Here is a 22739-nt window from a genome sequence, read left to right on the forward strand (position 1 = left end):
CCGTCGTCAAACGTCGTCAGATCATCTTTTTTTTGATTTCACTGGAATTCATTTTCGCGTTTCCCCGCGCTATGTTGCTGGTGCTTACTTCGCTGGTACACCTACTAAAATTCAACGGTGTCCTGTCTTTTTGACGTCACGAGATGACTTACGCATACCACCATGCCACGATCATGGTTGACCCGCCTGCGGTCCTCTACTCCTAGAGGAGTTCTCCAAGTACGGAGAACCCTTCTAGTTCTTGTCTTGCCTTATCCACGGTCTTCTTCGGCGGAGCGGGTTGACAAGACAGTCTCGGTCAGCAAAGGCACTCTTAAGCACCGCGGCTTCCTTATGGCAGAATTACGTCTAAATTAGACACACGCAGGTTTCCTCACGATGTTTTCCTTCACCGCCGAGCACGAGATAAATTATGAACACAATTATAGCACATGAAAATTCGATGGGTTTGAGCCCGCAAACATAGCTTTAGATGTACGCGTCGCACTGGGCCCAGCTCTGGTATCACAACAAATAGTATCAATTTTAAATTTTAATAACAGTGACCCAATACCACAAAAAATAGTCACTTTGAATCGAAAGGGTATCGTTGCCCTTCAACCGCTTTCTTATTCCACTAACGCAACGATCCAACTGCGGTTCAATCAAAGCTAGATCGCAATAGAATCGAGATCGTAACGCAACAGTTATAAGTAGAATTAGTCAGTTACGTTTAAGCTGAAGTTAAATTTTCTGAGGAATTGTCTATTTCTATATGTCTATTATTGTCTACACTGGCTCACTCACCCTTAAAACCAGAACACAACAATACTGAGTACTGTTGTTTGGCGGTAGAATATCTGATGAGTGGGTATTACCTACCCAGACGGGCTTGCACAAAGCCCTAACACCATACAATATAGTATAGTATATAAGACCTTTCTGTTTCATTGTACTTCAAGTCCACTAAACGATCAAAACTTTATACATTTATTATTGTTTAACGATTAGAAATTTAATAAAATTACAGCCATTAAAATATTTAAATAATATATTTGATTAAAGATTCATTCTGATATAATATACACTCAAAACAACAATAAATATGACGACCTCCGTAGACGAGTCGATTTAGAAAAAGTTCATTAGTTTTCTATGTTGCCTTGGGTCTTGGTGTATGTTCTCGCTGCCGAGCATCGTCAACGAAATGCTCGGTAGCGAGACGTGTTGGACGGAGATGCGCTCCTTCTGCGAAAACGTGATGTCGCAGAAGGAAGCCGCGGAGCGGGAGCGGGAAGAGGATGCCGCTGCTGACCCGCTCCGCCGAAGACGACCGGGGAGGAGGAAGAAGCGCTACGCGCACCTTCTCCCCCCGCCTCAATAGGCGTCGCAGGGACTAGGGGGGGTCTCAGTACCCCGAGAATACCCCCTAGGTGTTGGAGGCCCGCATAGACGGGCCGACTGTCAGGGCGTCACGGTAGCATGCGCAAGCGATCCCGTGGCGCCCGCCGAAAGACGGAGAGGGTACCGCTGGTTTTTTAGTGGGTAAACCCGGAGTACCTGGGCGCACTCGGCGTCCAGGGCTCCGGGGAGTCCCCCCCCACCTTCCATCACGTGGGGGAAGCGCGTACCACGTTTTTCCAGCGAGAAAAAAAAAAAAGGGTCTTGGTGTATGTACCGTCGTTACTTCTGATTTTCCATAACACAAGTGCTTTAGCTACTTACATTGGGATCAGAGTAATGTATGTGACGTTGTCCAATATTTATTTATTTATATTTATATATTTATATCGGTAGGCGGACGAGCGTATGGGCCACCTGATGGTAAGTGATCACCACCGCCCATAGACAATGACGCTGTAAGAAATATTAACCATTCCTTAAATCACCATTGCGCCACCAAACCTTGGGAACTAAGATTTTACGTCCCTTGTGCCTGTAGTTACACTGGCTCAATATGTCCAGCAGTGGACATTATAAATATGAATATAATACTAAAAATACCACAGTTAACATAACACTATATTGCGATCAAGTATAAAAAAGTCTAGAATAGCGTAAAACATTGCTATATCGGCTAATTTCGTTATAGTCAACACGGTTGCGCGGGCGCAACGCGAATAGCGAAAATTACAGACATTAAATTAATCGTGTCAAAACAAAGAAACGTTCAAGGCTTCTCGTATTAAGTTTAAAATGTACAAACTATTATATTAAATGTTATTATCATTACATAGTATAAAACAAAGTCGCTTACCGCTGTCCGTCTATGTATGCTTAGATCTTTAAAATTACGCAACGGATTCTGATGCGGTTTTTTTTAATAGATAGATTGATTCAAGAGGAAGATTTATGTGTATAATACATGCACAATATAGTAGAGAAATACTGATATTTTTAGAGGTTTCTGAAGTGATGTCATAAATAAATACATTTTTTGCGCTTACATTGCAAACGCTGGCTGAACCCTACGAGATAGATCAAAATAATGTACTACAGTACTGTACACCTTAAAAAGGTCTTCAAAAAATGGTATATGTCTATCTCTTAGGGATAGCCCACAACAACCATTTTTATCTTTTACTTTTTACGAGAAATAATGGCTTATTTTCGAAGCGATTTTAAGCAATACAGAATTAATCATTATCTAACTAAGTACCTTAAATACACTGTACATTTAATATATATCAATATAGCCCTTTACAGCGTGTAAATTAAATGAATATTTTCAAAGATATTGAAGATTTAAAGCGCAGCGACATAGAGGTTTATATTGTCTAATGACTGAAAAACTGTGAACGTTGTAAGACATTCTGTAGTATATTTAGTATCAGCATTGCACGCGTGCGAAGCCGGAGCGAGTCGCTAGTAAATATATATTGTTTTAACAAGATTTACATTACGAATTTCAATTGTATGTATAAAAATCTAGGAAGTTGATTTTGATCTTGCTATGTTTGGTATTATGACGTTTTATAAAACGAATTCCTCCGGTCTGTCTGTCTTTTTGAAAGCAGTTGTTATAGTTTTAGTTATAGATCTAATGATTCAAGAAGGTTTAGGTGCATGATTAATGGTTGTAGTGTCTGGGGTAGTTTATAATCTTGTACTGAGGTTTTGAACCTGCATCATCATTTACTTGGTGGTAGGTGGTAGGGCTTTGTGCAAGCCCGTCTGGGTAGGTACCACCCACTCATCAGATGTAGTGTAATCACAGGCACAAGGGACATAACATCTTAGTTCCCAAGGGTGGTGGCGCATAGGTGATGTAAGGAATGGTTAATATTTACAGCGCCTTTGTCTATGGGCGGTGGTGATCACTTACCATCAGGTGGCCCATATGCTCGTTCGCCAACCAATGCCATAAAAAAAAGAAGCATCGTTCACCTACAGTTTCGTAAGTGACGTCACGAAAACGGTCCTGACGCCGACCAGTGTTACGAGCAGAAGCAATCCTCAACCCCACCGACTATGTTCAGAGACGAGGTGCCGGATTTACTTAGTTTGAACATTTTAATAGATAACATTATTCAAAGCAAATTATTTTATTTAATTGTTTATCTATGCAAGTAAATCTCGTGTCAAATGTGAAGTGACTTTATAAGTTAACAGTAAAAGTATTACTGTCAAAGTTTATTTTATTCTTTTAGCGCATTTAAATAATAGCTTTATTTATATACATATATATATTTGTATAATTTATTTTTTTTACTTTTTATTAATTAAACTCGCATTTGTATTCTCGGTGAGTCCTAAAATTCGATACGCATACTATAAAAATAAAATTAAAATTAAAAAAAAATCCGCCATCTTGGATAACCATACATTGTCATCCAAACTGAACGTCTATTCAAAATTTCAGCTCAATCGGTTAAAGATATCTGCGTCAAAATTAATTTTCAAGCTCTCAAAGTCCGCCATATTGACTTAAGAGTGACGTCATGTCTATTTTAGAGTTATTCTTAGCAAGCCCTTTAATTTAATACCCATATTGTAAGAGTGCATTTAAAATAATTATGCCGCCATCTTGGGTATGTCGCCATGTTGGATTTAGAATGACGTCACACAGTTAACCATGCATTGTCATCCAAACTCAACGTGTATACAAATTTTCAGCTCAATCGGTTTAAGGATATTTGCTTCTAAATTGAGTTGCAATATTTTACCCGTACAAAGCTTTTAAAAAGCATTCTGTCCCCTTCTGACAAATGTCAAACCAATAATGACAGAGCGAGGGAAGCGCGTGACAACAATCGCTGCACGACGTCCATCAGAAAGGTTTAAAGATACAATCTGTCACGAATCTGTGTCGTCTGACGTTTTTATGGTACGTCTGAAACCCCTCGGTAAGAGTGACCTTGGGCTTTCACAGTCAGCGAACCGTGAGAATCTATGCCCTAAATAATAGCATTGCTTACCTTGAAATTTATTAAAATAGTTAAAAGTACAATGGGCGATAAAGCAATAAGTGTGAAAATTGTTTTGATAAGAAATTAAGACTTCAGTATTCCGCAATCGTTATTCCATAACAGATCGTTAATTATCGCAAGTTTTTTTTTAATGATGGTAAGTGGTTACAGCGCGTGCGTCTTAACCGATGATCGCGGGTTCAAACCTAGACAAGCATCACTGACTTTTCATGTACTCGGCGGTTAAGGAAAACATTGTTAGGAAATATGTCTAATTCCAATGAAATGCTGACATGTTTATCCGCCAACACGCATTGAGGTGGTGGATTATGCTCTAAAACCTTCGCAAGAGACCTTAACCCAGTAGTGGGACTTTTACAAGCTGTTACTTTTAAAGTGGTTACCATTGCTCACAAAGATTGCTGCTGTCAGAAATATTAACCATTCCTTACATCATCAACACACCACTAACCTTGGCAGTTGAGATGTCCCTTGAGCCTCAAGTTTTGCTCACTCACACTTGAAACCGGAACACAACAATACTGAGGTGGCCCGACTATCAATCAATGCACAAATCGCAAATATAAAACTTCCATTATTATTTATATTAATTTTTTTTTTTAGATTTTTTTTTATAGATTTTTTTATTATTTATAGATTTTTTTATAAATGTATGTGGCTGTAATCTCTGCACTAATAACCTACAGACAGATAACAGAGTATAAATTATGTTTGTGTTATACTATTAGTTTTATTAATAAACTGCACGAGCGAAGCCGGAGATCGCTTGTCTCCACTAATACTATAAATGTGAAAGTAACCCTGACTGTCTTTTGCTCTTTCACAGCCAAACTACTGAACCGAATTTGATGTAATTCGGTAGGAAACAAGCTTGAACCTTAAGGAAAGTCATAGGGTACTCTTATGTCTAACACGTACAGACCAAGTCGCGGGCGACAACTAGGTAATATGTTAAATAGATGACCTAAGGTCCCCATAAGAAAGGAGATTTATCACGTTATATAAGAGCAACGTCACATCAAATGAAAGTTAAGATGCGCCACACGTGTATACAAAGAACCGCTCCTATTGTCCGACGTGAACAAACGACTATTTTATTCAAATGTTCAAAACCAGAGAGTTCGGATTATATTCAAAATGCGTTATTATAATAATTAGTCAAACTTTCCGAACGTCGTTACGTCAGCTGTCAGATTTAATTTCAATTAATAAATTTTGGCGGGAAAACGCACTGAATACGTGTATATTTTGTAATAATATTCCAGCGCCATCTTTTAAATTACGAGGAAACAAGAATTGACAGCTAATCGGTCTGGTGAAGCGTCGTATCGACGGTTGGCGGGAATCTTAAACGCCGCCATTTTTGTGGGGTAGTCAACTGCAAGCACTACCACGTCCACGTCTGCGACAAATCGCCTTTGTTCCTCGTGATTTTTAAATTGTAATATAGTCATTTCTAAATATAAAAAATAAACAAATGACTTATCCTGATTGAGGTTGATATCTGCCTTTATGTCCTTGTAATAAATTTATTAAAAGTAGTTTTGTTTGGTTAATACTTTGTGATTATTCCTGTGATATCATAATACGCCACTTTACATACAGTTAGTAATGGTATATTACAATGACAGAAGAAAAGATAAACATGCATTAATAACTCTGTTTTATAAACTAGACACAGATTTTTTAAATTATATTTAAGTGAAAATTAAAAAAATACTGTACGTATCAAATTTTATAATTTGTTATTAATCAAAATATACACGAAATAAATGAAACAGTTCATTCTGATTATTTATTTATAATAAATTATTTTTCACAAATCAATATTAAATACCACATCGATAAAACGTCAAAGTTGTTAATTTGACTCCTGGGATTAGAATCCTACTAATATTTTAAATTGTAATGTTTGTAAGGATGTACGGATGTTCGTTACTCCTTCATGCAAAAACTACTGAATGGATTGTGATGAAACTCTACAATTATATAGTTTATACGTCAGAATAACAAATAGGCTTTAATACCAGGAGCTTGCGTAGATTTCGTTATTAAAACAAACCATATTAGCATTTTTTAGGTAGTCCTTTGACTGACTTAAACTGACTACCTTTTCATGCTTAAGCCACTGAACCGATTTTGATGAAATTTGACATCGAGATGGTTTAAGTTCTAAGGAAGGACATAAGTTAGATTTTTCCTACAGATATATTTTCTAAAGGGGGTGAAAATCAACATCTCGGCTCTAATAGCAACGATCTCTTTCCGTTCGTATTCGTCCTCCCATCGGATTATAAGTGTTAGAACCTGTTTACACACACGTGCCCTATAATATGCCATGCGTTGGCTCGTCTCCAGGGCCGGATCTACCATATGGCTTTTTGGGCTTCAGCCCAGGGCCGCGTGGATTCAAGGGGTAAGTCAAGTCAATTTCGAAAATAGACGATAATGCGATAGAATCCATAACTTTATTAAATTTAAACAGGTCGCATGGTTTCAAGTCTACGTTCAGATATGTCTTAGGTGGGCCCCTGAGTAGTCTCAGCCCAGAGCCCTATAAACTTACGGTCCGGCCCTGCTCGTCTCCCATGAGAGCCTCCATGGCCTAAATCGGTTAAGACGACATATAGGTAGGCAGAATGGCAAATAGGTTGTCATATTAAGTGGTCACCACCGCCTATAGACGCTGTTAGAAATATCAACCATTCCTTACTTCGCCAATGCAGCAACCTTGGGAACTAAGATGTTACGCCCCTTGCGTATGCAGTAAGTAAGAAAAGAGCGTACTCTTTCCTGAAAGGCCGGCAACGCACCTGCAAGCCCCCCGTGTTGCAGATGTCCATGGCCGGTGGTAGTCACTTTCCATCAGGTGAGCCTCCTGCTCGTTTGCCACCTCTGACATAAAAAAAAGACTTACACTGGTTCACTCACCCTTCACTCACTCACAACAATACCAAGTATCGCAGTTTGGAAGAATATCTGATCAGTGGGTCGTACTTACCAAGTAAAATCAAAGATATCATCACAAGATGGAATTTTTGAAAGTGACCTTTAACTACGTAACTATATGGATTTCTAAACGATACTTTGGTCATAGAAATACGAAGCTATTAAAAAAACATTCGTAGAAACACACAAATAAAAGTTATATAAGCTTCAACGTGTCGACCGATTCAAGATTGACGGAAGAAAGCCGGTAGAAAACGATTCGGCGAAGATCTAACGCGACGACGTTGAATACTAAACACACAACTTTAAAATTAATCACTTTTCGTATATGTAAATTATAGAGCCGAGATGGCCCAGTGGTTAGAACGCGTGCATCTTAACCGATAATTTCGGGTTCAAACCCAGGCAGGCACCATTAAAATCTCATGTGCTTAATTTGTGTTTATTATTCATCTCGTGCTCGGCGGTGAAGAAAAACATCATGAGGAAACCTGCATGTGTCTAATTTCAACGAAATTCTGCCACATGTGTATTCCGCCAACCCGCATTGGAGCAGCGTGGTGGAATAAGCTCCAAACCTTCTTCTCAAAGGGAGAGGAGGCCTTTAGCCCAGCAGTGGGAAAATTTACAAGCTGCTAATGCTAAAAAAAATATTATAAATATAACGTCCACATAAATAATTAACATAAATTAAAAACGAGTTCAAATACATTAAAAATAAACCATCTATACTAATCATTACACAGTATAAAACAAAGTCGCTTCCCGCTGTCTGTCCCTGTGTATGCTTAGATCTTTAAAATTACACAACGGATTTTGATGCGGTTTTTTTAATAGATTGATTGATTCAAGAGGAAGGTTTATATGTATAATACATGCACAATATAGTAGAGAAACACTGATAAATTCAGAGGTTTCGGAAGTGAGGTCGTAAATAAATACATTTTTTGCGCTTACTTTGCAAACGCTGGCTGAACCCTACGAGATAGATCAAAATAGTGTACTACAGTATTGTACACCTTAAAAAGATCTTTAAGAAAGTCCTCAATGGCATATGTCTATCTCTTAGGGGTAACCCACAATAACCATTTTTAATCCTTTACTTTTTACGAGAAATAATGGTTTATTTTCGAAGCGATTTTAAGCAATACAGCATTAATCCTCATCCAATTAAGTACCTTAAATACATTGTGCATTTAATATAGATCAATATGGCCCTTTACAGATTTATTTCGAAGATATTGCAGATTTAAAACGCACGAGACATAGCGGTTTGTATTGTCTAATAAAAAAAGGTATGAACTTTGTATATAATCACATTCTGTAGTATAGTTAGTATCAGTATTCACCCGTGCAAGGCCGAGCGGTTCGCTATTATATTACACATTTAAAATAAACATTGACGGACACTGCTTAAATGAGTTTTAGTTATATACAAACAAAATATTAGTAAATTACCAAGAACACAACTGACAGTTCAATTTCTTTACTATCGTGACAACCCAAGATTGACGCCCCTTTTTTTACTACGTCTGAAAGGTGACGTCACTTCCTTGACACGTCACTCAGTTTTCGTTCAACATTAATATATGTATATGTAACAAAATAGCACAGATCGACCGCAAAATACTGTTGTTCTTGGCTTTATGGTAGTTTTCGGTTTTACACCCGCAATCATTGGTTAAAAGACACTCTTTCTAACCACTAGGCTACACGTCATTACTAACAACTTAATAACTAACAACAAATATATTAAATTAATAAATTAAAACAACTTATGAACACATACTTCCTGTATCAGATTGAAGGTTAGACTTCCGGCGATACACGCATTTATCGTACACTTATTTACGTGATATAATATTTACTATATATAAAGGTGCTTGACCTTCAAAATAACATATGACGGCTATATACCTACATATTTGGACAAGCCAGTTCTATAATAAAGTATTACAATCCAGTAACAAAAATTATAAAATACAAGTGCAACGTTGGTCAAATACCAGACACTGGCGTAGTATGGTCATGTGAGCACGTAAACTATGTAAACTTGGTGCCCCTTTTTATCAATGAAATTGGACGCGCTGGGCCAACTGATGGTATGTGTTCACCAACGCGTATACACATTGGCGTTGGAAGAAATATTAACCATTTCTTACATCGCCAATACGCCACCAACCTTGGGAACTAAGATGTGCCTGTTATTACAAAGTACCACTTTTTGTGGTCTTATATCTGATGAGTGGGTCACTGGTATATTGTATGTGTGAAATTAACATTTTCATTTCTATTTGTAGCGTTTATATTAGACTTTATACCATTCCTTACATCGCCATCACCTACCAAGATGTTATGTCTCTTGCGCTTGTAGTTACACTAGTGATGGCTCACTTCCTCATTGGCACCCTTCAAACCGAATCACAACTACCCTTACCTACTCCATACCTTAATCCGTTGAAATCCCTCAAAACTACCCCCCACCCCGTCTATAACAAAACCCAAACTGCCAAGGGCACCACTGAGTTTTCATGCCTAATATTTAACTTGAATGTAGTGCTTATTGCAAGTACGTCTATTTAGGTACCAATATTTTATTAATTTAATCATTTTTCAATAATTTTAATATGGATACGATACCGCATGGACTTTACCGCACCCTTGCACGAAATTATTATTTGGAACACATTTTCTGAACGCACCCGTAGACGTCAAACATGGCCGCCCGTTGAACTGTCATGTCAATGAATTTCATGATAATATTTTGAACATATCACGATTATACGAATTTGGACGATATTTTTTTAATCCTCCCACGGGGGGGTAAATTAAAAATTGAAAAATTTCCCCCGGTTTCCCTAGTGGTAAATAAATCTGTACCTACATACTATTTAGCAGTGTTTTTATGTATGCGCGCGGTAATCTCAGAAACAGTAAAATCGATTCGAGTGAAAGTTAAATAGGTACCAATAAATAATATATAGACTACTACGTGTCGCCCGCAACTTCGCTTGCGTCTTAGGGTTTGTCCGTCAGTTATGAGGCAAAGTAGGTCTATCCCTATGTCCTTCCTTGTGCTTTGACCGCGAAAGCGCAACAGACGGACAGAGTTACTTTTTCATAACATATAATATTAGTATAGATTAATAGAATTTACATTAGCAGCCTGTAAGATTCCCACTGCTGGGCTAAGGCCTCCTCTCCCTTTGAGGAGAAGGTTTGGAGCATAATTCACCACGCTGCTCCAATGCGGGTTGTGGCACACACATGTGGCAGAATTCGTTGAAATTAGACACATGCAGGTTTCCTCACGATGTTTTCCTTCACCGCCGAGCACGAGATGAATTATAAACACAAATTAAGTACATGAAAATTCAGTGGAGCCTGCCTGGGTTTGAACCCGAAATCATCGGTTAAGGTGCACGAGTTCTAATTACTGGGCGATCTCGGCTCTCATAGAATTTGAAATTCTTTAAAACATAAACATTATTTATAATAAATAATTTTAAATTATAGATCAGTATAAATATTTATGTATAACAATTCGCTCGCTTTCAAAACAACATAATTCATGTACATTGTAAAATAATCTTGTCTGTTCGTCTGTACACCTTTTTTTTTCTAGAACTGTTATGGCTCTATGGTTAGACAATGTAGACCTTGACCGATGGTAGTAAGTAAATCCGAACAATCAGGACTTGATGTAATAAGTACTAACACATCTTTAGGAGATGAGTTTTGCCCAAAAGTGGGACGAGTACACTGACCCTCTTGGCAGTTTTTCTCAATAGAATGTACATTTAGAACCGGTGGTATAATATGTACCGAGAAAATAAGTTATATGAATGAATAAAATATATCTTTATAATAATAGAACCATCAGCGGACTAACATGGGCGGCTCACCCCGGGCCTCCAGTCTTGGGGGGCCCCAAATGCATCCGCGTTCCCCTTATCAAATCCTAAATGAGACTTTAAAAATGTGCTTAGTACCTTCATAATTGAACTCTATAGCTATCTACTTTTAACACATAAACATAATCACTTATTTATACACACAAATGTAAACTGAATGATAAGCTTGTAAAACGACATATTTTTTAAGCTGCGGGGCCTCATTCGGCTTTGCCGCCCCGGGTCCCTGACGGGCCTTAGTCCGCCACTGATTGGAACGCCGGTTAACCGAATCGGTTCTAAGCGCAACATAAAACAAACAAGTTGTAACAAGTTGGAACTCACTGGATTCCAGATATACTTCAACTGTTATGGTTGTAGAATTGTATTTGTTAAACTTAATAAAGTTTATTCTATGTGTGACAGTTCGTTATTTTTGATAACGAGTCTATGTCTGTCCGAATCGACTCGCGATCCCAATTAATTCGGATAATCGGCCTTCTACTGTACTAACTAACCGACCCAGCTTTGCGTGGATAGATGTATAATACACGTACTTATAACTCTATTGGTGTACGCGGCGTTATAGCTCTCAGCCATGTTATTCCGATATCTTCAACAACTGAAAATTTTAGCTTATTTACATAAAATCATGATAAATCGTCCCTTCCTCGTGAATCTCTCTGTCCATTAGTGAAATCCGTTTGGTAGTTTTTGAGTTTTGGGTTTATTGCCGTCAGACAGACAGGGAGACGAGATTATGGACGCACGCTTTAATTGACGGCTTTGTTCAATTCCTATATAGGCACCATACATTCTACCGCTGTACAACAATACTTAGAACTGTTGTGTTGCGGTTTGAAGGGTAAGTGAGACGGTGTAACTACAGGCACAAGGGACATAAAACTTTAGTTCCCAAGGTTGACAGTGCATTGATAATGCAGGTCATGTTATTTCTTTCCAACAGTTGCCATTTGTCCGACCGCCTCTCTATACTATAGAAAAAATGAATATCCTTTTTTGATGTGGGTTATAAATAAAAATTTACCTATTAATATGAATGAGTGCGGCTGAGTGCGGTAATGTGTTCGTCTCGCTAACAAAGCTTTGATAACTAAATATCTAATTTTATCCCGTTCATTTTCTAGTGCCATATTAAAATAATTATTTAACGTTACGTGTTTATAGAACTCTAGGTACAATAAGGGTCTATATACAAGTTTTAGATTTAAGCACAACATAATAAGAAAAATTCTTATTTTTTACCGGCTAGGAAAGTTGAAATTGTCGGCTTTTCTCGACTATAATATGCATGTTTTATACATGTATACCTTCCTCTTGAATCGCTCTGTTCATTGTCGAAAACCGCATCAAAATGCGTTGCTTAGTTTAAAAGATCCAAGCGTACGGACATCGGGAAGAAATAAGAAGCTTATCAAGTAAAAGCAAGGTTACAGATTCATTTTATAACGTTTATTTATTTATTATATAGGCAGTGTATATAGTAGGTACATATATACTACCTATAATATGATTGAGAAATATCAAGAACATGAAAAATTGTTTAGTTCGTTATTGGAACGATGTTCATTAACGCGGCTTATAGTAATGTGAAATGACAGAAATCCTCCAAATGATCTATCCTGCTGTCTCATTGTAATATATACGGTTCTAAATAAATAATAAATAAATATCGGACAACATCACATATATTACTGTGATCCCAATGTAAGTAGCTAAAGCACTTGTGTTATGGAAAATCAGAAGTAACGATGGCACCACAAATACCCAGACCCGAGACAACATAGAAAACTAATGAACTTTTTCTACAATCGCACCTGGGACCTCGGAGTTGCGTACCCATGAAAACCGGTGTACACATTATTTTTTGTTTTAATTCACACGTAATCTTTATCGCAACTATCCAGTCGCGGTTTCATTAAAGTTGGATCAGGATATAATCGAGATTGTATAGTCACCGAAACAAATAAGTACAAATAATCCTCAGTTAGGATTAAACTGAGATTAACTTTTGCTGAGGAATAGTCGAAGTTGGATCGGATTAGCATCGGGAACGTATCATTAACGTTAATCTATATAAAAGCAAAATACAACTCACTGATCAATCACGTAATCTCAGAAACTCATTTAAATTTGGGATATAGGTTCCTTATAGGGTGCAGCCATCCGTTAAGAACTAAAACTAGGACTTCATGAAAGCCCACCGCTATGGGGTAAAACGGGGTTGGAAATTTGTTTTTTATAAATATCGCGCGGGTAAAGCCGCAGTTTCAGCTAGTGATAATATAAAATTTAGTAGATTTGGTCCCCAGAATTTGCCATTACAGATTCAAAGTGTTAATCAAGCTGCCAAGATGAAAATATTATTAGTACGAGTATCCGAACGTTTCTCTTATTTGCACATATTTGGGAATCGATGATAAGTTCTAAAGGTATTAAGTACTTTCGTAATATCATAGCTCGACTAATATGCATGATATCAGTAAAATTTATATCGTATGGCATTCAAGAATAATTTAACTTCCTACCAAAGATGTTTTTTGGAATTGAACTGCATGTAATATAGGTATGGTAGGATGGTCGGATGGTAAGTGGTCACCATCACCCACAGATATTGACGCTGTAAGAAATAATAATCATTCCCTACATTACACCAATGCGCCTCCAACCTTGGGAACTAAGAGGTTATGTCTCTTGTGCTTGTAGTTACACTGGCTCACCTCTAAATGAACCTCTACATGCAAACAAATTTGCCTACTCTATAATATTATTGTCCTCTTTATAATGTTAGTATAGACATCTCTGTCATGGGATTCCGGTTGGTTGGGGTTGGGTATGGGTTAGATCTGTCCAATCATGCAGACTCACCCCTCCATGTTAAATAATCAGGCATTAGTATGAGTGATGCTCGTGTTTACAAGATGTCTTAGTGTGCGTGAGATGATTGACGTACAAGTAAGGACAGCAAAAAAAGTACTAATTTATATCATATTTGTTAATGAACGCCGATTGTAATAGGGGGTGTTTGGTTCGTGAATGAATAGATGTATAACTTCAGTTTTATGATGGATAGTCGTTAATATAATACCTATATACGATTTTTTGATTCACAAAGCAATATGGCGGAAGTATGGTAGTCGTTTTTTTTATGGAATAGGTCGTTTGCAATACTGGTAAGCTAACAGGTGCGTTGCCGGACTTTAAGAAATATGTGCACTCTTTTCTTGAAGGTTTCCAAGCAGTATCGGTTCGGCAAAACCGTCGACGAAAGCTCGTTCAACGGAGGGATTGAGCGAGGCAGAAAATTTCTTTTGGACTTTCGGACATTTAGACGGTTTGCATGAAAAAAAAATCGTCATTTTATATTTTCCTCATTACGATTCAAATTGGAATGAATCGATTAAAATCGACTCGTTAAGAGTCAGAGCGCGTCGCTAGCTTGAAAATGGCCATCTGGAATCTAGTCCTATGCAATTTGTTACCTAATTCATTAGATTTACTATGCAGTGCCCGCCCGGTTTTCTTTGAAGGTCAATCGTCTATAACGAATAATGAATTAGTTTTTGCATAGGAATAATTTTAAATGTATTTGTTTATGTGGGTTACGTTTTAATGATCAAGGTCCAAGGCGTTTGCGGTTACGTTAATAGCGATCTCTTTTAATAAAATCAACTTATACACTTGGTGGTAGGGCTTTGTGCAAGCCCGTCTGGCTATGTACCACCCACTCATCAGATATTCTACCGCCAAATAACAGTACTCTGTATTGTTGTGTTCCAGTTAGAAGGGTGAATGAGCGAGTGTAATCACAGGCACAAGGGACATAACATCTTAGTTCCCAAGGTTGGTGGCGCATAGGTGATGTAAGGACTGGTTAATATTTCTTACAGCGGCTTTGTCTATGGGGGGTGGTGACCACTTATCATCAGTTGGCCTATATGCTCGTCTGCCAACCAATGCCATGAAAAAAAAAAAAAAAAAATATATTTAAATCCCGTGAGCCCTTGCGAGTTCATTCATATTCTTAAATCGTTTTACAAGGTTAAATTAAATTTAAAGTTAGGTTATAGCATTAATACGATCCGAATGATAAGTCAAGCAACGCGCGCTCATTGGTCAATCAAAGTCGCACTTGGCCGAGTTTTTTTTTTTTTTAAACGGTCTGGTAATCTTTCATTCCCAAAGTTCAACTACAACTAAAAATTAATTTGTTTCATACCCAAACTTTTTTAAAATTCAAATATCGAATATTTTCGAACGTTATCTATGATCCTTAACAAGTATACCCAATTCACCAATTACTCAAGTCTCATCCCGCCGTTTCACCCACGATCAGGTAACTCGTAATGCAGGTCAAACTAATGTAAGTTATGACGTCATAAGACTGAATTGATTCTTCAATAAACAAGCTGTGTTAAACAACTATGTCAATATAATCTTTAGCGTGTTTACATATTAAACTGTATCGTAGGTGTAGCTGCTATCTTATAAAGTAATTCCCTGATGTGCGACAACATATCTCAAACAATCCCCTATCCATACTAAAAAGGAGACATTGTATTTTTAACGTAACTTAAAAATTACTTAATATACATAAAACTACAAGTTGCAACGGGTTTCAGTGGTTTTAATATATATTACCAGCTACGCGTAACTTCACATGGGGTAAATTAAAAAAAAAAAAAACTTCGTCAATATTCAAAGGCCATATTTCAAAGAGCCCTAAATTAAATATCACAAAAGACAAAAGGAAATCGCGTCAAAACGATGTCAAATGTTGTTTATTTGGCGTTTATCTTCTCGTGGTTGCAATAAACATAGACCCGATGTGATAACGACTTTTTAAAAGAACAGACTTATAACTATCCGACATAACAATCAACAATAACATTAATTAATTTAAATTAATAATAATTATCAATAAAAACAAACTAAAATGACATATTGTCTATGTACGCAAGCATCCAAACTTCGCGCCAAAAAGTAAACACAAGCCACTGTGACAGGTTAACGCTTTTTTTTTTCAACTATGCTGCTGTATAGATGCATTATGCCGTATATTTTTTTTCTTGTTTGGATTTTTGAGGTTACCTTCTTGAAACCACCACACATGCATCTCTTGAGCATACAGGATAACATTAATAACATAACATACAACCGTAACATTCCTTAGAGTTTCTATGGTAAATCGCGCTTACAGCTTTAAAGTTAAATTAACAACAGACCAAGTAGGAACAGCGTTATTAGAGTCGAATTAACGATTTCTTTTCATAAAATATTGCGAGTCATTCTTCTTATTAATCTAAAATATCTCTGATTCTAAACGTATAAAATGTCGAAGCTAAGAAAGGTATTACTAAACACCTGTTGGACCGAAGTTCTTTAGGAAAAATCGTTTTGCCACCTCCAAGCGACCTTTATTTATATATTGACGACCTCCGTGGTCGAGTAATGTGTACACCAGATTTCATGGGTACGCCACTCCGAGGTCTCGGGTTCGATTCCCGACCGAGTCGATGTAGAAAAAGTTCATTAGTTTTCTATGTTGTCTCGGGTCTGGGTGTTTGTGGTACCGTCGTTACTTCTGATTTTCCATAACACAATTGCTTTAGCTACTTACATTGAGAACAGAATAATGTATGTGATGTTGTCCAATATATTTATTTATTTATCAATATGACCATCACCATTCCTTACAAAATAATCAACGCACCACCAACCATACTGCTAAGATATCGGTGGCCTTGCCTGTCGTTTAACTACTGCACCCTTCAAACTAGAACACAACAATAGCAATTATTGGTGTTTGCGGTAAAATATATGAGACCTGCATGGTGCCACAGACGAGTTGAACAAAAGCCCTACCACCAAGTGCATAAATCAGATGCATTCAGAACATGGCTTAATGGTTAGAACGCGTACATCTAGCAAGCACAACCGAATCTTGGCTCTCGTGTTTGGCGGTGCAGGAAAAATCGTAAGAAAACTTGCATGTGTCTAATTTCAATTAAATCCTGCCAAATGTGAGTCCACCAACTAGCATTGGAGTTCCAACCCTTTTCCTCAAAGGGATCAAAGTCAAACTAACGCCTTCATCAATCCTCAGCAGAGCCCTTATTAGGCTAATGCTGAAACTGTGGTTTTACACACGTGATATTTTTGAAACTTTACAACACACAATCGTCACAAAAAAATCAAAATATACTTTATTCGAGTAAGCTTTTACAAGCACTTTTGAATCGTCATTTAACAAACTATATTAAGTGAAGTTACCACCTGTTTAGAATGTAGATTCTATCGAGAAGATCCTCAGAAGAAACTCAGTAACTGTTTGCCGACATTTGAAGTACACGTCAGTTAAATATCAACAAATCGACAAATATTACTATATAATCTTGTGTTAAATAAAACGCCATTATTATTAAAGCTTTTTTTAACCAACGATTTCAATTTACGAATCGACAAAGTTAAGATCTTTTATTATAGAAAGTACCTTGCCCGAGAAGGATTTATTGACTTAGTGGAGTCTGAATTTGGTGTTATATGCAACCTTACTTCGCATTTTCATACAATGATTAGTGGAGGTCTAAGCCCAGCAGTGGGATATTTATTTTAATTGCTGTGATATATTTAATATATTATTTATTCAATCTGTATCACGAAATCACAGAAACTAAAACACATACAAATAGGTAGGTTCCTTATAGGGTGTAGACATCCGCTGTAAATGGTTTATACGAAACTCCACATCTAAGGGATTAAAACGATGGTTGGAAGTTAGTTTCAGCTAGTTTTGTAGGTATATATGCATTACAACATTTTTTTTTAGTGTAATCACAGTCACAAGGGACATAACATCTTAGTTCCCAAGGTTGGTTGTGATGTAAGGAATGGTTAATACATCTTACAGCGCCTTTGTCTATGGGCGGTGGTGACCACATACCATCAAATGGCCCATATGATCGTCCGCCAACCAAAGCCATAACAATAAAATAAAACTCGTTTTAACTATGACGAAGCTGCATCTATTATCGTGTGTAATAAACTATTTACCTTAAACAGTTCACAAGAAACTGGTCAAGAATTCTTTAACATAAATTCCACTTAATTATGTAAGGTATGTTTAAGTTACCTTTGTGTGTCACATAACGTACGTCTGATCGTTTCCTTTATACTAAATAAGTTGATTTGTTTCGATGAGTATGTTGCACTTGATTTTACTTGAAAACAATCTTTGTTTAACTTGTGACTACGATATAATTATTAGGTTTCGTTCTTGGTCGTCCAGTAGTAGGCTTAAAAAACCGGTCAAGTGAAAAAGTAGCCTATGTCCTTCCCTGGAGTTCAATCTTGCTTCATACAAAGTTTCATCAAATTCGGTCCAGTAGTTTAGCCGTCAAAGACAGACAGTTACTTTCGCATTTACGATATTACCATAGCCGTGAGTGCAAACTGTATTTTTATTAGTGTGCATGAACATGTATTTTAACATTTATAAACTTAATATTACAACGAACGAAGCCGCGAACGACTGCTAGTGAAATTTAAATAAGAGAATTAAATCGCTAAAAAGTTCTAGATCTGTATAGGTTAAGATCTTTACTCGTAGATCGATAGGAATTAAAAAGGTTACGTAATTAATATTATGTTTGGTATATATTTAATATAGGAAATGTTTAATTACAGTAATAAAAAACAAAATAGCATTATGAGATGCCTTGAACTCGACATTAAGGTCTAGTCTGTTATCATTTATTTTTAATTTTGAAATACGCTTAATTATTAATTGTTATTTAATATTAAGGAAAAAATATCTAAGAAAAAAAAAATAACAATAATAAAAAACATAATAACAAGTAAATAAACAAAGAAATAAAATAAATATGTACTAAATATAAAATAGGTGGGGGACTGGGGACATAAATACTCTCTTTCCTGGATTAAAACCGACGGAAACAACGAAAATGTACAGACGTGATGTGCTAAATAATAAACAAGAAAATTCACATTAAATAAATTTTTCTAATTTTTTTTTTATAATCTATATCTAATATTTAAAATTGCGAAATTGGACGCAGCTTAAGCTCCGGACGGACATTAGATTACTTTTTTCACTCTCCAGTCAATCCTGGGGGTGTAGGTTTACATAAAAGTTCCTGAAGTATCTTCGTTATAAACTATCATCCACGCAGGAGAAGCCGCGAGTTCATCTAATCAAAAGTAAAAAAATAAATTGGCTCCGTTCACGCTATCAAATTTAATTTGACGTCCATTAACAAGATTACTCAATTAACTTTTTAATATACATGTATAGGGCAAGGAGTAAAGACATTGTGCTATCACTACACCGATCATGAAGATAACGGGAATATAATTAGGAGGTACCAAACACTTAAATTTTCACCAAACAGCATTAGATCGAGCGCAGAACTATCTTATAATTAAAAACCTACTGACTGTTAACGATTTTAATATCGCCTACCAAGTAGGTATATATAATAATGAACGGTCAAAAATCACGCCAGATTTTCTAATGATTCCAAAAAGTCGTAAGTAATATAATAATTGATGTTTTACTGTCGTTTTTACACGATGAAGTCATTCTTCGTGAGTTTTATCCAGATTATGTTAAAATATTAGGTGTCGTTGTTTTTTTAAGTTGCTTTGTTTGGATCGTAAAACAATGTAATTATTGAGATTATTCCAAGAAATTCATAAAATATATCTTTAATGATAAAATCATTACAATAAAACTTTGCCATATTAAATACAAAAAAAATCATAATTTAAACTTATTTAAACATATATAATTTATTTAATTATTAATAATATTAATAACTATTATCAAAACAATAGCTGTTTCCACATATTTAGTTTGTTGTATTAAAATCTAATTAAATACTAGTTATCATAGTAAGAGCCGATAATTGTATCAGTCATCAAAAACATAACACACACAAACAGATATGTATTAAAAAAAAACACAGAATCAAAATAATAAAGACCTTTAGATGCAGGCATTTGTCAAAATTAAAACAATTCAAAATTAGAAATTTAAAAAACTAAAATTAAAGCGAAATCAGACTCTAAACATATTAAATATTTAAAATAATTTCAAATTCGAAATTTAAAAATCGAACGTTTCATTATCGAAATAACGATTACCAAGTACATATGTTTGCAGGCAGACATAAAAACTATCGTTCAAACTTAGCTTAAATTTTTAGAATATTTGTCTCGTGTGGAATTTTTTTAATCAGAAATATAATGTTTTATGTTAATTAATAATTACTATTTAATTTCAACAACCACTTTCTTGTGTTTAAAACTATTTCGCATGTAACTAGTGTTAAGAAAGCGTTGAATTTACATTAAAGAAAAATTAGCTAAAGAATGTATACTAGTAAGAACTCCTAATTGAAATTTGACAATTATTTTTTTATAAATTCATATGAACGTGTATTTTTTTATATTACAATTAATTTAAAAAACACAATTTATAAGAGAACTCCTTTTTTAAAATTTAAGAAATTTATAACACAAGTGAATCTTTTTATCTTTTTATTGGATAACATTTTTCTATAATCTAATTAGCGACAGAATTGTATACAATCTTTTATGAATGACAAATCTAATTAAATTAGAATCAATGACTGTTGACCTAACTTTAACCCATCAATAATTAAAAAACCTTTTTTTTTTTAAATACTCACATCATCTACTTTCGGGTGCTCGTGGTTACAATGCACACTGCCATGTTCACTTGTAACCAAATCGTTAAATGTATTTGACAAACCACACTCAACACACAACACTAAACACAAAATCACACAATTAAATTTCGACATGTCTACCGTTTTTTCATACACGTCATTTGTTTACATCTTAAAACAATATATTAAATCTTTAACAAAACATCCACTCCCAGTACGCGACACGATAACACTAAAATTAAACAAATTCAACACTGAATGCTCCGAACTTCACAATCAATGAATCAGCTTAGAGTGAAGTTGGATACGTCAACAGCTGTTACGGCGGCAGCCATTTTCTTCCCTGTTCCCTGTCTCTGTCTAACTTATATGATTTTGTTTATGTGTGAAAGAGTATATTTTGATAACACAAGGATGATATTTGTATAGATATCAAAGTAAAGAATAGCTTACACTTAACAACTTTATAATGTCAGATTTATTATCTTCGTTTTAATTTTCATTCTTAGTATTATTCATTCAACGTCGTTTGCATTTGATAAATATTTTTAAAAAATAATATAAAGAACTTTCTTTTTTTAGGTTTGGCACCGGTTTCGGTGTTAAACTGTTTTTATTTTTTATCTTTTTTTTTTATTTTAATAACAAAACCGCATTGATCGCACAGTGAGTATTATTTTATTTTAGAAATTTTTAATACTTTAAAGTAGAACAGTATTTCTTTATCTATTCTTGTGTAAATTTATTAAAAAAAAATCATCTGACATACTTTTTAAAAGTATTTTGTTTAGATTTTAGTAAGTAAAATATTTTTAACATTATTTATATACGAGCCATCCATCCCAGCTTCGCATGTGAAAATTAGAAGTACACGTTCAAATAATCTTTTAGTAATTATTATTTGATTGCCTTCTGATTGATTTTAGTTCTGGCAGTCATTCTCAATAGAGACTAACCAACTTCAAAGTTTACAAGTTACAAGATCAGTCACAAGACCAACGTGCTTTACGAGGCAAGGGAGAATAAATACATGATCATTCCAAACTTTGGTCTGCTGCTGTTTTTTTTAATTCCCCAATCCATTGTTTGAACCAGGGTCACAATATCTAAAGCCACTAAATTTAAGCAGTTTATCTGTCTTTACTGTAATATTTTACATTGGAATACATGTATGTTTATCCAAATATGTATATTATAATACGCAAATTAATTTTACATAGTGGAAAATCTTACTAGATTTTTTATTTAAAGGAAACTTATTTTTTTTTATATGACGATTAATTCAATTTCACTATCGTCTTTCTCGTTACTATGACTTACGGAATTATCTATTCTCTTAGAAATAAGACCAGAAGTTATTTTTTTTAAATACAAATTTATTTAGTACCCTCTAAAAAACAATTTACAAAACGAATCTACTTTGAAAGCAATTAAATTTAACAAAGCAAAATTAAATTAAACGAAAACTAATAATGAAACACCTCTGACACCATTACAAAAATTACGGAACAATCTAACAAAAAACCCAACGGACAGAATGACGTTGCCGAGATGTTGACCCGATAACAGCCGAACAGCAAAGTGAGCGCGCCGGGTGTTGGCGCTGCTTTTTATACGTTCTCCCCACTCTTCTTCCGTCTTCTACAATTCAATATATACTATATACCTACTTATGACTTAGTGGGCTTTTTTGGAAACATTTTTCTTCTAGCACATTAATTTGATAATTTAGTCTACGTACGCCATTTTAGTAC

At 35.5% G+C, this 22739-nt stretch overlaps 1 protein-coding gene across 2 annotated transcripts in view; it reads right to left on the reverse strand.

Annotated features, from left to right (window-relative positions):
- LOC125075246 (leishmanolysin-like peptidase) overlaps window positions 1-21238 on the reverse strand; it is a 105911-nt gene extending 84673 nt beyond the window's left edge. For both annotated transcript variants that reach the window (XM_047686945.1, XM_047686944.1), the window contains exon 1: window positions 20986-21238. In XM_047686945.1, the coding sequence (XP_047542901.1) occupies window positions 20986-21120 (135 nt within the window). In that variant the 5' untranslated portion in view covers window positions 21121-21238. The remainder of the gene's footprint in view (window positions 1-20985) is intronic.
- Between the last annotated feature and the right edge of the window lie 1501 nt (window positions 21239-22739).

The sequence above is a fragment of the Vanessa atalanta genome, chromosome 30 (assembly GCF_905147765.1).
Source record: "Vanessa atalanta chromosome 30, ilVanAtal1.2, whole genome shotgun sequence".
Lineage (NCBI taxonomy): Eukaryota > Metazoa > Arthropoda > Insecta > Lepidoptera > Nymphalidae > Vanessa > Vanessa atalanta.